Source organism: Caretta caretta, chromosome 1, assembly GCF_965140235.1.
Source record: "Caretta caretta isolate rCarCar2 chromosome 1, rCarCar1.hap1, whole genome shotgun sequence".
Classification (NCBI taxonomy): domain Eukaryota; kingdom Metazoa; phylum Chordata; order Testudines; family Cheloniidae; genus Caretta; species Caretta caretta.
The window spans coordinates 153034758-153050899 of NC_134206.1; the positions used below are offsets into that span (position 1 = coordinate 153034758).

The following is a 16142-nucleotide window of genomic DNA, read 5'->3' on the forward strand; positions in this document are numbered from 1 at the left end:
GGGCACTGGGCTGAGGCAGGGGTGGGGAAGGGGGTATGGGCTGGAGGTTCAGACTCTTGTGTGAGGCTGGGGATGAGGGATTTGGGGTGCAGGAGGATGCTCGTGTGAGGCTGGGACCAAGGGGTTTGAAGGGCGGGAGGGGAATCAGGACTGAGGTACGGGGTTGGGGCACGGGAGCGGGTGTAGGCTCCAGGTGGTACTTACCTCAAGCAGCTCCTGGTAGCAGCTGCATATCCCTCCTCTGGCTCCTACATGGAGGTGCGGCCAGGTGGCTCTGCACGCTGCCCAGTCTGCAGGCGCTGCTCCTGCAGCTCCCATTGTCTGTGGTTCCCGGCCAATGGGAGCTGCAGAGCTGGCACTTGGTTCGGGGACAGCGTGTGGAGCCCCCAAGCTGCCCCTATGTGTAGGAGCTGGAGGGGGGACATGCTGCTGCTCCCAGGAGCCGCACCGAGCCACGGCAGGCAGGGAGCCTGCCGTAGCTCTGCTGTGCAGCCTACTGGACTTTTAAGGGCCCGGTCAGTGGTGCTGACCGGAGCCGCTAGGGTCCCTTTTCCACGGACCATTCTGGTCCAAAACGGGATACCTGTCAACTGTAGGTGGGGCCTTGGGGGTGGGGCCGGGGGGCTGAGTGGTGGGTTGAGCCCCCCCAAGGAAAGTTGGAAGGCGGCACCTGTGATTTCCTGAATCACTTTTTTCCCTTTCTTAAATATAGCTACTAGACTATAATATACAAATACAATGTACATATTTGCAATCCCTGCAGCCAGACGGTACGAACCCTGAGAATATGGATTCCTTAGAAATCCTTGCTCTTGGGCTTGCCATTTCATGTGCCCGTTCCGTGAAGAGCCTTGGCTGGAGCTCACCCCGGTGCCCGGCACTTGTCCGGATGGGATTTCATCCGGCGGAATTCCGGCGCCCCTGCCCAGGTAGCGTCCCGCGGCCGGGGAGACCAGGCGCAGGGTTAACGGGCTGGGGCGGGGACCGCGCAGCGGCGCGTTCCCCGAGCCTGGCGGCAGGGGCCGGGCCCAGCAGCAGGGGGCGCGTGTGCGGCTCGCTCCCTCCCGCGCCGGGCTGGGCTGGGCTGGGCAGGCAGCGCGCCGCGCTCCCGGCGGCGGCTGTGACTCCACAATGCTGGGCTCGGGCAGGAGGCGGGGCGGGCGGCGGCGCCGTGACTGAGCGGCGAGCGGGGCAGGCGGCGCGGATAAGCCGCAGGCTGGAGCGAGCCGAGCGCTGAGCCCCCCCCTTCCCCGCCCCCTCCCCTTCCCCAGCAGCCGGGCCCTCAGTAGTATGGCATCGAGGAGAATGGAGACCAAACCCGTGATAACGTGTCTGAAAACCCTGCTCATCATCTACTCCTTCGTCTTCTGGGTGAGTGCGGGCTGGGGGCGCGGCGTGAGCCCCCCGCACCGGGGGCGTGCGGGGCCAGGGGGGTTATATTGGGTGCGTTGCGCGGGGATCCGCAGCCGCAGCTGCCGCTCGGGTTCGCTGCGCAAACGCCCGGGTGGGCTCTCCTCCTGCAAGGTGCCCGGCGCCTTCCTCGGCTCCGCGTCCTAGGGAGTCATTGACTTGCCCGTTGGGGGCATATTGGGATTGGTCCCAGATTTTTTGTTTTTGTTTGGGCTGAACCCCCCCCCCCCCGCCCCACAGGAGCAAACGCAGCGAGCGAGCGAGTTACTGGGGCGGCGTGTGTCTGTCGTTCCCTGCCTTGCTGGTTCCCTGTCTCGGTATCCTTGTGTCTCAGGGCAGCAGGCTGCGCTGGTGGGGTAGTTACATGCAATAAGCTGCATCTCGGATCTGAAGTTTGCTCCCACTGTGATTTCCCTGCTGTTAGAAATGTAGCCCTATGCCTTTCTGTAGCTTCTCCTAGGCTGCTGGCCACACGTTCATGACAGCTTCACTCCCCCGCCCCCCTCCGTCGCCTGCCAAACATACACAGGGAGGTGGGGACCCAGCTGCTGCCCCTGTGCAAAGGGAGCTGGGTATCCCTGCTTATTACCAAAGGGGCTTCTGAATGGCAGCCTGGGGCCAAAAACATGATATTGACTAGCGGGGCCCTTGTTGCAGACTAACCTGGTGTTTATACATGAGATGCTTGGTGCGTGCTGCACCGGTACAGGGGGAATGGGATGCTTTAACCATAGCGGTACAGCCCTGTTGGTTCTCCATCTCCCTTCTGAAGTATGCACAGCCCATTTGTGAAGGGGAATGTAATATGAAATATCATGGGAAGGAGCAGGTAGGAATTTTGTAAGGTTGGGCTTCGTTTGCTATTTTAAAGTCAGTAGCACGTTATGGGTTTCTGTAAAAAAGCTGTCAGCCCCTTTTTGGCTGGTACCCAGTGTATTTTGGAGGCTGCTCACCAGTCTTCCCTCTACTGCCCACCCCTCAAATCAGATTTTGGTAAGTGCCGTGTGCATTTAGCATGATCAACTTTATTGTTGCACTCATTCACAGGAGTTGTTATCTCTGTGTTACAGAAAGCTTATGCCATGTAGAGAATAAATCATATTTGTACATTTCAGTTTTTTAGCAGTGCATGTCAGGTGAAGCGACTGCACTTTCCCATGGTTTGTACCTTATCTGAAGCCAATCTCCTGCTGTTGAAGCAGGGCAGCTATGCACAGGTATAAGACATTTCAACAACCATGTTTTCTTTTTTGTCACCCTTGCGAATCTCTTATGCTGATACTGCATAACTTGCAATGCTGATATTGGTGGTGAGGAACTGCAAACCTGTTGGGTGTTGCTGGCCACCATGCCTCCATTGTGGAGTGTGTATAAGGTGGGGGAGAGAAAAGCATTTCTCTGTGATTTTACTCTGTGGGTTTTCTCTGACCGTTTCCTTCAAGTTTGTGTTTCTGGTTTAGCTTGCAGCTACTCAGAAAAGCAAATGTCTTGTGTGAAAATAAACTGGTAATTTAAAAATATTTATTGAAATTAAAAACATAGTGGGTACTTGGTCAGGCTAGATTCCTAACAAAAGCCAGTGGCATGTTTTCTGACTTTATCTGTGTCATGGTATCTGTCATGTGTTTATAACCAAATTCAGAATCGTGCAACTAATTCTTTTTGACCCAGATACATTAATGAGGTATAATGATTGAGTAATGGGGGCCCTGGATTTTTAAACATACTCATGGGGTTGATATTTTCATAGCAACCTGATCTTTTACTCAGCAGATCGCTGACATGAGCAGCATATCCTGGCAATGATCTGCAGATTAAAGACTCTCTTTAATGGTACATGGTGATGATACAGTATAATGGCCCCACTGAGTACTAGTAGAGATTTTAATCTGAACTTCATTGACACAATATGCTGAAACATGCTTGTCACTTCATATTAATACAAGCTTATTGTATATTACCATTTTAATAACTCTGTAATATGCAGTCTCTTTGAAATACAGTAACTAGATGTTACATCATTCCACTTGCTATATTCTAAATAGAAATTGCCCATTCACAGTAATAACCATGAGCACATAACTAATACTCTGCATTTTCAAAGTGCACATCATTTTTCTTATGTTAATTTATATGCTTCATTCAAAAGACTCCTCCCCACTGAATTTAATCTGCTAACCCATTGTTATGGTAGCGTCCATGTTAAAACCCACCACCTTTGTTAACATTGTTTGGCAATTTTGGTGGCACCCACAACCGAAGGGCCTGGTGATTTAAATGGGCAGTAACACTGAATTATTCTCTCATGCCTACAAGTAGTTCCTTCTGCTCAGGGCTCAGGCAAATAGATGAAGTTTGTATTGTTGTCATAAATGAAAAAGTTGTTCTTCCCAGCAATTATCACACAGTAGGATCTAAGAGAATACCTTTCCCCCTATACAATTAGGGAATAACTGCAAAACCCCTGGTGAATACCTTTTCAAATGTTGCCTTTATAATGGTAACCACTAGGTCTCTGTTATCCGTGTGCTCTGGATAAACAAAAGACTTAAATCTGCAGGCCAGTTGAGCCAGCACATTTCATGAGCACTAATCCCGTTTAAAAAAATCTGCAGGCCTGTGATAGAGACTAGGCAACTGGGTTGGCTTGTAAAGAAAAATAGTGATCCAGGCGAGTCAGATTTGAACAACAACAAAAAAGATTGTGTTAGTCCCCAGAATAAAAAGAAACAAAACTAAACCCAGATCTAACTATATTGGTGCAAACCTCCAGAGTAGACTCATTACAAGGGTGTAACACCAGCCATGCAGCTATGTGATTTATCCCCAGTAAATATTTTTTTGGCGTATGTCCTGCTGGTAAGATCCTTTTTGCCTCATTTGTGTCTACACCAGGGGAGGAGGGGAGGTTATACCAATTTTCTCTTATCTAAACAAGTCCTTCGATTCCCATTTGCTAACCAGTAGCATCTCTGCCCCCAACAGGGTTTGGCTAATATGAGTCTTCCAGGCATTAGAAACTGGACAGTCTCCAACATTTAAACAAGAGTATGCATTTGTCTGTTTCCCTTCTTCCTTGTTTCTTGGGGAGGATGGAAAGAATAACGAAAGAGAGAATACTGCAACAATAAACAAAAATCTACTACTCTTCCAACTTCATTGGCATCACATTCACTTACACACACACACGCGTCACACAAGAGTAGAAAACCTGGGTTGAGCAGAACTGAATCTCAAAGGGGAAAACAAACCCCAGACAGTCTACTAAAGAGACAGAGCACCCATCACAGAACCTGGTTATTCATTGCTCTGCTCTTCACTTGGCCTAGGAACTCAGGGAGGGTAAAAACTAAGCTTGGTTTGGCTGCTGGTATAAATTAGAGCAGAATTGGCCTATTGTCAAAATATCAAGAAGATAGTGTGTTATGGCCACATCCCCTCCCTCTCAACAGCATGTTGGATGCTGCAGTATAGAGCCATTGGGACAACTTTGTGCATCCAGGGAACCATCTTATGTTGGGGTATTTCCTGGGGTGCCATTTTCATACCTTTATGCCAGTGGAGTAGCATAGAGGCCCAAGTAGATCAGAGAACTGGCCCCTGTTTCAATCCATGGGTCTGAAGACATAATAAATACGAAAACCAACTACTTTTCTAAAGTGCATATCTGAGACTTTTATTTCACTGTCACAAGCAAATAGGCCAATGTTATGAATGAATGGCTTGCAAACTTTTATTTTAATAAAAGCCTCCCTCAGATGACTGTGAGGCAGGGTGCTGAACTCATGAGGAGGAAAGTCCTGTATCACCCAACTGCAGTCAGTCCATCTGGCTTTTGATGAGCTGCCTGGTCTATTGTAGCTATGAACATGGGGGTTGTAGTGTAAAACCTTGAGGAAGGGAGCAATGGAGAGAAGGGGAAATGTGTGGGGACCCCTTCAGATGATTGGCAGGGATGTTATTACCCATTGGGGGGCAGAAACCAGTTGGCTAAAACCAATACACTTTTTTGATACTCATATGAAGTACAACGTTCAAAAAGGTCTCTAAATAGAATTTCCTTTTTTAAAGACATCAAATATCCAAAATGTTCCCACTGTGAGTGACTATTTTCTAAATTTAATTCTAGAGCAAGCTTTATTGATGGGATAGGTGCCTGAAAATCAGGGTTTCTAGTAGAAACACTGAGTGAGACTGCTGCCTTAACAATAGCAGAGCTGCAGGGTGTTAATGAAGAGTTACTTTACTCTGATTTCATACTGTATCTAGCCCACTCATTTCCAAATCAGTTTTACTTAATAATGTTGACTTTTTGATAGCTTCCTCCCCCAACCCCCTTTTCTGTAAATATGTGAGCATGGCAGAAAACTTCAAAAGCAGAGATTAAAAGTCTTATGTGCTTATATGTATTCTTATTCATAGTAATTTGAATGCCTAGGGTTACTGGTTTTAGTCTGGAAGGGAAGTTGTAATAAAAATTCAACAACCACATCTTTCCTAATCAGGATTCTACAGTGCAAGCACCAGTTTCAGAAAAAGTAGCAAAAAGCCATACTGTTCTATTATCTACCTTTATTTTTCTCCTTTCAAGTTTCTGTACAAGTAGATTGCAAAGAAATTAAATATTTTCTGGTTTAAAAGGTTTTGCATTAGAATTCAAAATGGATTTTCTGTAGAGGAGAGAATTCTCTAGGTATCCATTTATTAACTTGTGTCTTAAATTGTTGTATGTTTAAATGTATGCTCCTAATATGATAGCATTCCAAAACCTTTGCAGTGCATTTGGGCATCACCCAAATAAAACAATTACCGGTCCAGTCTTTCTATGTCTTTGTCTTTTGGGAGGGAGTCTTAAGAAAATGGGGATTGGTTGTGTTCAGGTTACTTTGCTGTGAAAGACAAGGTTTTGTCTATTGCTCAAAGTTTATTACATTTTAAAGGTGCAAAATGTGTGACCCTTGAGTTAACACTTGAAACAAGTAAACTCATTTGATACCATTCTGAAAAGAACACTACAGAAAAGTGGAAACTCTTGGCATCCCAAGCTTGAAGGCAAGCCCTGTTTTGAAAAAAAAAAAAAATACGGAAGCAGAAAATAAATCCTTGCAAACCTGGTGCTCATAAAAGTATGTTTAAAATATGGACCATTGAATGGAAGAGCAACCAACTTCAATGGATGAGATATTTCAAATAGATTAACATTTACCATTCATAGAACTAAACCAGGTTTTAATACACTTTCTAAGGGTACGTCTACAATACGAAATTATTTCGAAATTATTCTATTCGAATTTTCGGAAGCTATTTTATACATTTGGTTTTCTGTGTCCCCACTAAAGTGTGTGAATTCGGCGGATTGCGTCCACCGTACCAAGGCTAGCATCGAATGTCGGAGCGGTGCACTGTGGGTAGCTATTCCACAGTTCCTGCAGTCCCCACCACCCATTGGAATTCTGGGTTAAGCTCCCAGTGCATCATGGGGCAAAAGCATTCTTCCGGGTGTTTCTGGGTGTGTGTCATCAGAAAGCTAAGGCAGACAATCGTTTTGCGCCTTTTTGGTGTGCAGACGCCATACTGCTTTCAGCAGACGGTGCACCGCTGCTCTCCTGCTACTATGAATCCACCTCTCCAACTCAACTCTGCTCGGCATCATGAACCGAGCAGCACAGCTTCCGCTGCCAAGTCTGCTCTCCCGCTATTGCCACGCTTCCGAGCTTCTCCATGTTGTCTGTTCTAGGCTCCCACCTCTGTGAAAGCCACAGAAGACAACCATTTTCAGCCTTTGTTTGGCTACTGTGAACCAAACAGCACAGCTTCCGCTGCCACTCTGCTCTCCTACGTTTCGCGCCCTTTTTCCAGGATTACCCGTGCAGGCGCCACAGCCATGGAGCCCGATCAGATCTCCGCTGCAGTTTTGACCATTGTAAATACCTCGCGCATTATCCAGCAGTATGTGCAGTACCTGCAAAACCGGGCGAGGAAGTGACGACAGCGCGATTACTATACTGAGGAGGACATGGACACAGACGGTACGGCATGTGGCGATTGGGAGATTATGGTGCTGTTGGGCCAGGTTCGTGCTGTGGAACGCTGATTCAGGGCCCAGGAAACAAGCCCAGACTTGTGGGACAGCATAGTGTTGCAGGTATGGGATGATTCCCAGTGGCTGAGAAACTTTCATATGTGTAGGGCCACTTTCATGGAACTTTGTGACTTATAGTCCCCTGCCCTGAAGCGCAAAGACACCAAAATGAGAGTTACCCTCACAGTTGAGAAGCAAGTGGCCATAGCCCTGTGGAGGCTTGCAGCGCCCGACAGCTACCGGTCAGTCGGGAATCAGTTTGGAGTGGGGAAATCTACTGTGGGGGCTGCTGTGCTGCAAGTAGCCAACACAATCATTGAGCAGCTGCTATCAAGGGTAGTGACTTTGGGAAATGTGCAGACCATTGTGGATGGCTTCAATGAGCTGGGGTTCCCTAACTGCGGCGGGGCGATAGACGGAATGCATATCCCTATCTTGGCTCCGGAACACCGGGGCGGCCAGTACATAAACCGCAAAGGGTACTTTTCTGTGGTGCTGCAAAGACTGGTGGATCACAATGATGTCGGTGAAACGTCCCTTGTGGGATGGCCAGGAAAGGTGCATGACGCTCGCATCTTCAGGAACTCTGGTCTGTTCGAACAGCTGGAGGAAGGAACTTACTTCCCATACCAGAAAGTTACTGTTGGGGATGTTGAAATGCCTATAGTTATCTTCGGGGACACAGCCTACCCCTTAATGCCATGGCTCATGAAGCCGTACACAGGCACCCTGGACAGTAGTAAGGAGCAGTTCAGCTATATGCTGAGCAAAGTGCAGAATGGTGGTAGAATGTGTGTTTGGACGTTTTGAAAGCACGCTGGCGCAGTTTACTGACTCGGTTAGATCTCAGTGCAACCAATATTCCAATTGTAATTGCTGCTTGTTGTGTGCTCCACAATATCTGTGAGAGTAAGGGGGAGACATTTATGGCAGGGTGGGTGGTTGAGGCAACTCATCTGGCTGCCAGTTTCACACAGCCAGACAGCAGGGCAATTAGAAGATTGCAGCAGGGCGCTCTGCACATCAGAGAAGCTTTGAAAGCTAGTTTCATGACTGGCCAGGGTACGAGAGAAATCAGAAGCTAGACGGGCGATGGGGGTATTGGGTTAGGGGGGTGGAGGAGGAGGGAAGGACAAGTCCAGAAACCAAATCAAAATTTAGGATATGCCAGCTTTCTGCTGCTTGTGCAGTCCTCTGGGTTTGACTGTGTGGGTCCCCGTAGACTCCCCGCCCCGTGTTTTTGGGCATCTGGGTGAGGAGGCTATGGAACTTGGGGAGGAGGGAGGGTGGTTATTCAGGGGCTGCAGCGGCAGTCTGTGGTCTTGCTGCCTTTCCCGCATTAGATCCACCATAAAGTGGAGCATGTCAGTTTGCTTCCCCATGAGCTTGACCATGGCATCCTGCCTGCTCTCATCACACACGTTCCTCCTCTCTCTGTATTCATGTAACGCTTTACGTGACTCCACAATTGTTTGCCTCCACGCATTCAATTGGGCCCTATCAGTGCGGGAGGACTGCATGAGTTCGGCAAACATGTCATCCCGAGTTTGTTTTTTCTGCCTTCTAATCTGGACCAGCCTCTGGGACGGAGTAGACAGGGGCTGCGTTGAAACATTTGCACCTGCTGCAGGAGGAGAAAAAGGGAGGGTAGTATTTTAAAAGATACATTTCAGAGAACAAAGGGGACACTGTTTCTCAGTGAAACACGCAGTTCACAGTACACAGCACATGTTCTTTCTGTACAAGGTCTCATTTTGCCTCTTATACTGAAGGCCTGCCGCTTTGGTGTGAGTAAGCCATCACATGCGGCCAGGCAACAGAATTCAGCTTGCAGGCTGCCTGCAAGCTGATCTGGGGGGATCGCTTCACACAACACCCTTCCCCGCTCCCCACCCACCGCGGGGCTCCGATGAGGCTCTGAGAAGGGATGAGCCCTTTAAACTAAACGCGAACAGCCCAGCGTGGCTGGGTTTCCCCCCACCGCATGGCTCCGATCAAGCTCTCACTCACCAGAAGTGCCTTCTCCAGGGTCATGGTCCACAAACATGCTTTGGGAGTAGGGGGAGGCTATTGGCTCCAGCGTTAAGAATAGTTCCTGGCTAGGGGGGAAAAACAGATTCCTCACTTGCCACCTGTGCACTGTCCTTCTCCTCCTCTTTGTCCTCCAAAAACTCTTCCTCCTCACTCCATGCTACTCCCCCATTGCAGGTGTCCACGGACAGTGGGGGAGTAATATTGTCATCACTCCCCATAATTGCATGCAGCTCACGGTAGAAGTGGCATGTACGGGGCTATGACCTAGAACACCTATTCGCCTCCCTGGCTCTTTGATACGCTTGCCTGAGCGCCTTGATTTTTGTACGACACTGTTCTGTGTCCCTGGAGTAGCCTCTTTCCGTCATGGCCCTGGAGACTTTAGTGTACGCATTTGTGTTCCTTTTTTTGGAACATAGTTCTGCCATAACAGATTTGTCTCCCCAACATGCAATGAGATCCAGTACCTTCCATTTGGACTATGCTGGAGCTCGTCTGCGAATCCGGGACTGCGTGGTCTCTTGAGATGGTGGACTCTGCATGGTGGCCTGTGATGGTGGACTGTGCTGATGGTGACCAAACAGGAAATTCAAAAGTTCCTGGGGCTTTTACTGCCTACCTGGCTAGTGCATCAGAGTTCAGAGTGTTGTCCAGAGCTGTCACAAGGGAGCATTCTGGCATAGCTCCTGAAGGCCAATAACATCGATTTGTGTCCACAGTACCTGTAACCCAGAAGTGCGATCTCGATTTGAGCGCTACTCCACTTGCCAAGGTGGAGTATAGAAATCAGAGTAAAGAGTCCTTTAAATTGAAAAAACTGGTTTGGTTTTGTGGACGGAACCAGTTTTATTTCGAGGTAACTCGGCTAATTCTGAAATAACCGCATACTGTAGAGCAGGCCTAAAATTGAGACAAAGATACTGCACTTGGAGTGGACCGATTTTTTAAATTTTGGTTACTTGAAAAATCAACCCTCTCCCCACCCCCAGCATTAATGGATCCCAGTACAACAGCATGTCTAAGGCCTGATGATTGAGCAGATAGCTGCTCTTGTGTTTAGGGCAGAAGTCCTCAAACTGGTCACATGGTGCTGGCTGGCTTCTCCTTACTCCCAGTTGCTAAATTGCATTAAAAAAACAGCTAAAAATACATTACTTTCCTCATGTTAGTTTTCGATGTAGGAAAATGCTCTGGTCGCCACAGGAATGTTACATGATCTTGAATGGGAGGGGTAGGTGCTTACCAAGCAGTCCTCTGTATTCAAATGTGGGCCATGCTATGAAAAGGTTTGAGCCTCTTTGGTGTAAGGGGAAGGAGGAGACAGACTTCTATAAGATGAAGCAGGAGCACATCCCCTAAGCTTCTTAGCAAAATAGGTCAGTGGATGGAGAAAGGGAGCGGCTTTCTAGCTCCATCTAGTATGGAAATTAGCAGAAGCAGTGAGCAGGGGTGGAGTCAAAGTCCCCTCCTTGTTCTGCATTCAGCTGCTGAGAAGGATTCCTCTGTCTACGGCAGGGGTGTGCAAACTTTTTGGCTCAAGGGCCACATCCGGGTTGCGAAACTTTATGGCAGGCCGGGTAGGGAAGGCTGTGCCTCCCCAAACAGCCTGGCCTCTGCCCCCTCCCACTTCTCACCCCCTGACTGCTCCCCTCAGAACCCCCAATGCTCCAACCCCCCCCGCTCCTTGTCCTCTAACCGCCCCCTATCCACACCCCCACCCCTGACCGTCCCCCGGGACTCCACCCCCTATCCAACCCCCCTGCTTCCCATCCCCTGACCCTCCGCGTCATCCAACCTCCCCCTGTCCCCTGACTTCCCCCTGGGACCTCCTGCCCCTTACCACGGCACTCAGAGTGGCAAGAACTCACAGCCACGCCACCGCCCTGCCCGGCAGGAGCAGTGGGCCAGAGTGCCGGTGGCGCAGTGCAATGAGGCTGCGGGGGAGGAGGAACGGTGGGGGAGGGGCTGGGGACTAGCCTCCCCGTCCGGGAGCTCAGGGGCTGGGCAGGACGGTCCCGCACGTCGGATGTGGCCCACGAGCCATAGTTTGCCCACCTCTGGTCTAGGGCAATCGTTCTCAAGCTTGTGTACTGGTGACCCCTTTCTTGCCAGCAAGTTAAAGAAGTATGGGCTGGATGAATGGACTATAAGGTGGATAGAAAGCTGGCTAGATCGTTGGTCTCAACGTGTAGTGATCAATGGCTCCATGTCTAGTTGGCAGCCGGTATCAAGCAGAGTGCCCCAAGGGCCGGTCCTGGGGCCGGTTTTGTTCAATAGCTTCTTTAATGATCTGGAGGATAGCGTGGACTGCACCCTCAGCAAGTCTGCAGATGACACTAAGCTGGGAGGAGTGGTAGATATGCTGGAGGGTAGGGATAGGATACAGCGGGCCCTAGACAAATTAGAGGATTGGGCCAAAAGAAATCTGATGAGGTTCAACAAGGACAAGTGCAGAATCCCATGCACTGCTACAGACTAGGGACTGAATGGTATAGACTAGGGACCGAATGGCTTGGCAGCAGTTCTACAGAAAAGGACCTAGGGATTACAGTGGATGAGAAGCTGGATATGAGTCAACAGTGCCCTTGTTGCCAAGAAGGCTAACGGCATTTTGAGCTATATAAGTAGGGGCATTGCCAGCAGATCGAGGGATGTGATCATTCCCCTCTATTCGACATTGGTGAGGCCTCATCTGGAGTACTGTGTCCAGTTTTGGGCCCCACACTACAAGAAGGATGTGGAAAAATTGGAGAGCGTCCAGTGGAGGGCAACAAAAATGATTAGGGGTCTGGAACACATGACTTATGAGGAGAGGTTGAGGGAACTGGGATTGTTTAGTATGCAGAAGAGAAGAATGAGGGGGAATTTGATAGCTGCTTTCAACTACCTGAAAGGGGGTTCTAAAGAGGATGGATTTATATACTACTGTTCTCAGTGGTAGCAGATGACAGAACAAGGAGTAATGGTCTCAAGTTGCAGTGGGGGAGGTTTAGGTTGGATATTAGGAAAAACTTTTTCACTAGGAGGGTGGTGAAGCACTGGAGTGAAACCTTCCTTTGAGGATTTTAATGTCAGGCTTGACAAAGCCCTGGCTGGGATGATTTAGTTGGGGATTGGTCCTGTTTTGAGCAGGGGGTTGGACTAGATGACCTCCTGAGGTCCCTTCCAACCCTGTTATTCTATGATTCTATGAAATAGCAAGCCTTTGAGTGTGACCCTCGTTATAAATTAAGAACAGCTTTATATTTAACACCTTTATAAATGCTGGATGCAAAGTGGGGTTTGTGGTGGAGGCCGACAGCTCGTGACCCCCCATGACCTCTTGAAGGGTTCTGACCCCTAGTTTGAGAACCCATGATAGGGAGAGCTAAAATTGCAGGGACAGCTTTTAAGGCTGTGCGAACCAGGTTAGATAAAAATCAATCATTTAAAAATGGATTTTATTTAAAATTAAATACAGGTTTATTTTTTAAAAATGAACCTATTTTAAATTATGACAACAGTATATGTTTGCTGCTTATTGCCAAGTTTTAAAGAAAGTCAGATCATTGAACCTGGTGGTAGCCACTGGCTAAGCACCTGGAATCAGAATTTGCTGAAGTGCTAAACCAGATTTTGACAGCAATAGACTCTTCTGCAGTTACAAAGAGAGTATTTTTTCATTTTATTTTATTTAACAAGGTCACTTCAGTGACTAGTTCATTCAAAGTTAAAAAGCTGATTGGAGTTAAAAAGCAGGAAAGCTTGTTTTCGTCTTCCAATCTATGAATAAAAACTAGGTGTGAGAGGTGAGACCTACTAGTTCTAAAATATCGAAGGACATGGTACTAAAACAGGGGTGGGCAAACTACGGCCCACCAGCCATTTTAATCCAGCCCTTGAACTCCCGCTGGGGAGCAGGGTATAGGGCTTGCCCCACTCCGGCGCTCCAGCTGGGGAGCTCCCGGAAGCAGCGGCATGGCTCTGCTCTGGCTCTTATGTGAAGGGGCAGCCAGGAGGTCTGCTCTGCATGCTGCCCCGACCCCAAGCACCACCTCCGAAGCTCCCATTGGCTGGAGAACTGTGGCAGCACATGGAGCCACATAGGAGCCGGAGGAGGGGCATGCCGCTGCTTCTGGGAGCCGCTTGAGGTAAGCGCCGCCTGGAGCTTGCACCACTGAGCCTCCCCCTGCACACCAATCCCCTCCCCTCCCCCTGCCCTCTGAACTCCTTGATCCCAGCTTGGAGCACCCTCCTGCACCCCAAACCCCTCATCCCCAGCCCTACCCCAGACCCTGCACCCAGCTGGAGCCCTCACCCCCCCATGCCCCAACCCCCTGCCCCAGCCCTGATCCCCCCTCTCACCCTCCAAACACCTTGGTCCCAGCCTGGAGCACCCTCCTACACCCAAAAATCCTCATCCCCAGCCCCACCCCTGAGCCCGCACCCCCAGCTGGAGCCCTCACCCCCACCCCTCCGCCCCAGCCCCGGAGCCCCCTTCTGCACCCTGAACTCCTCATTTCTGGCCCCACCTTGCAGCCCGCACCCCCAACCAGAGCCCTCACCCCCTCCCACACCGCACCCCAGTTTTGTGAGCATTCATGGCCCTACAATTTCTATTCCCAGATGTTGCCCTCAGGCCAAAAAGTTTGCCCATCCCTGTACTAAAACAATCATTTCAATTCACTAACTACAGATAATACTTCCTTTGTTCAATAAATCAGTTAGTTTTAAATACAAAATATGTTTTGATAAACTTTTTTTTCTTGTGTCTGGCACATTTAAGGTAGTTTCTATTAACTTTTTTTTTAAAAAAGGTGTTTTGGTGCATTTTAATTGAATTTTAGTTTCTATCAAAATACAGCTTGAGAGAAATCACAAGCGGGAAAAAAAATCTAGTAAATAAGTTGTCATTTACCCTTTTCTAACATAAATTAAAAAAGTGAAAAATGAAGAATCTGAATAAATGTAAATTAAGCTACAAAATTGCGTAAATAAATGTGTATAGATATAGTGTATCTTCCTGGTTAGCAAAAAGAAGAACCAAATTTAGTTCAAAAGCTGTATTTAGTCGCAAATCAACATCTTTTAATGGTTACCAACCAATGGGAATCAACCTTTTATTTAGGAAAATAGTTTAAAAGTACAAATGCAAAATAAGATTAACGCCGATGATTTAAATCAAGATTGCCAATTTGCTGATTTAAATCATGATTAAAATTTGTGATTTAAATCACTTTGATTTAATCAGTCCATCTTGGTGCAAACCATATGATCATACAGGCAATTTAAAGCCCTGTACTCTGTTACAAACTCGTATAATTCTCTCTTCAAAATGTAGTCATATTAATGTCAGAGCAGTAGCAAATCTCTCTCTGAGGTACTAAAATTGTAAATGCATGAAACTTTCACTGAAACAAGTCTAAGGGCTTGTCTACACTGGCAACTTACAGTGCTGCAACTTTCTCGCTCAGGGTTGTGAAAAAACACCCCCTGAGCACAGCAAGTTTCGGAGCTGTAAAGTGCCAGAGTAGACAGCGCTGGTAGCTACGCCCCTCGTGGAGGTGGTTTTTTTAGAGCGCTGGGACAGCTCTCCCAGCGCTCTGCCGCGACCACACAAGCCACGTTGAAGTGCTGCCAGTGTAGACTAGCCCCTAAGACAAACAGTGGGAATAGAATTTATAATGCAATTACTGATCTATCCTCCAATACAGCAGCACAAACTGTATTATAGTGAATTAACGTTGCTATTGTAATAGTGTGCGCCTTTGAATTATTAGTGCCATTACGTCTTTTTTTTTTTTTTGTGAATGTCTAATAGGGTTACTGGAATCAACAGTTTTCTCCCAAAACCCGTTTTTTTCCCTCGTAGACTGCTTCTTATATTGCTTACTGCTGCAGTTTTAAAAATATCCTTCAGGTAGTTTTAAAGAAGAAAATAATCTAGAAAATGCGTTCACGTCCCCTATAATTAAAATTCTAGTACTTTATGGTGGTGGTGTGTTCGCTGCATTAGCCACCTTTCTGGAAAGGAGTCATCCTGCAGATATTCAGGGTATGTCTACACTGGCAGAGTTACATCGCTGGCAGTCACATTGCTGCTCAGAGAGCGCTGAAGGGAAACTGCTGTTGTGTGTTCACACTGTCAGCTGCCTGCGCAATTGCCTGTTCACACTTGCAGCAGTATTTGGAGTGGTGCACTCTGGGCAGCTATCCCACAGAGCATCTCTTCCTCTTCCGCTGCTAAGAGTAGTAGGAAGCCGGAGGTGGTCGTGGGGCATCCTGGGTCCTGTCCCAAAGCCCTGTAATGCATTGCTTTGCATCCCAGCAATCCCTGTGCTTCCGTCCACATTTGGCACCGTCTTTCAAGGGTTTGTGTACTGCGCGCTCTGCCTCTTCGGTCTGCAGGAATGGATCCCGCACTGTTGACCAGTATGCCGCTCGCTCGAGCAGCAGTGGAGTTATTCCTTAAATTACAAAGGCAAGAGCAGTTCGACATTAATCTCGCCACGCGTAGTAGCTACAACACGACATTGCTTGTGGCATTCACGGAGGTGCTGACCACAGTGAAACGCCGCTTTTGGGCTCGGGAAACAAGCACTGAGTGGTGGGATCACATTGTCGTGCACATCTGGTA

General features: G+C 48.2%; 1 protein-coding gene across 1 annotated transcript in view; it reads left to right on the top strand.

Moving 5' to 3' along the window:
* The first annotated feature begins 1129 nt into the window (after positions 1 to 1129).
* TSPAN7 (tetraspanin 7) overlaps positions 1130 to 16142 on the top strand; it is a 192600-nt gene continuing 177587 nt past the window's right edge. The window contains exon 1 of the mRNA XM_048864268.2: positions 1130 to 1371. Coding sequence (XP_048720225.1) covers positions 1291 to 1371 — 81 coding nt within the window. The 5' untranslated portion in view covers positions 1130 to 1290. The remainder of the gene's footprint in view (positions 1372 to 16142) is intronic.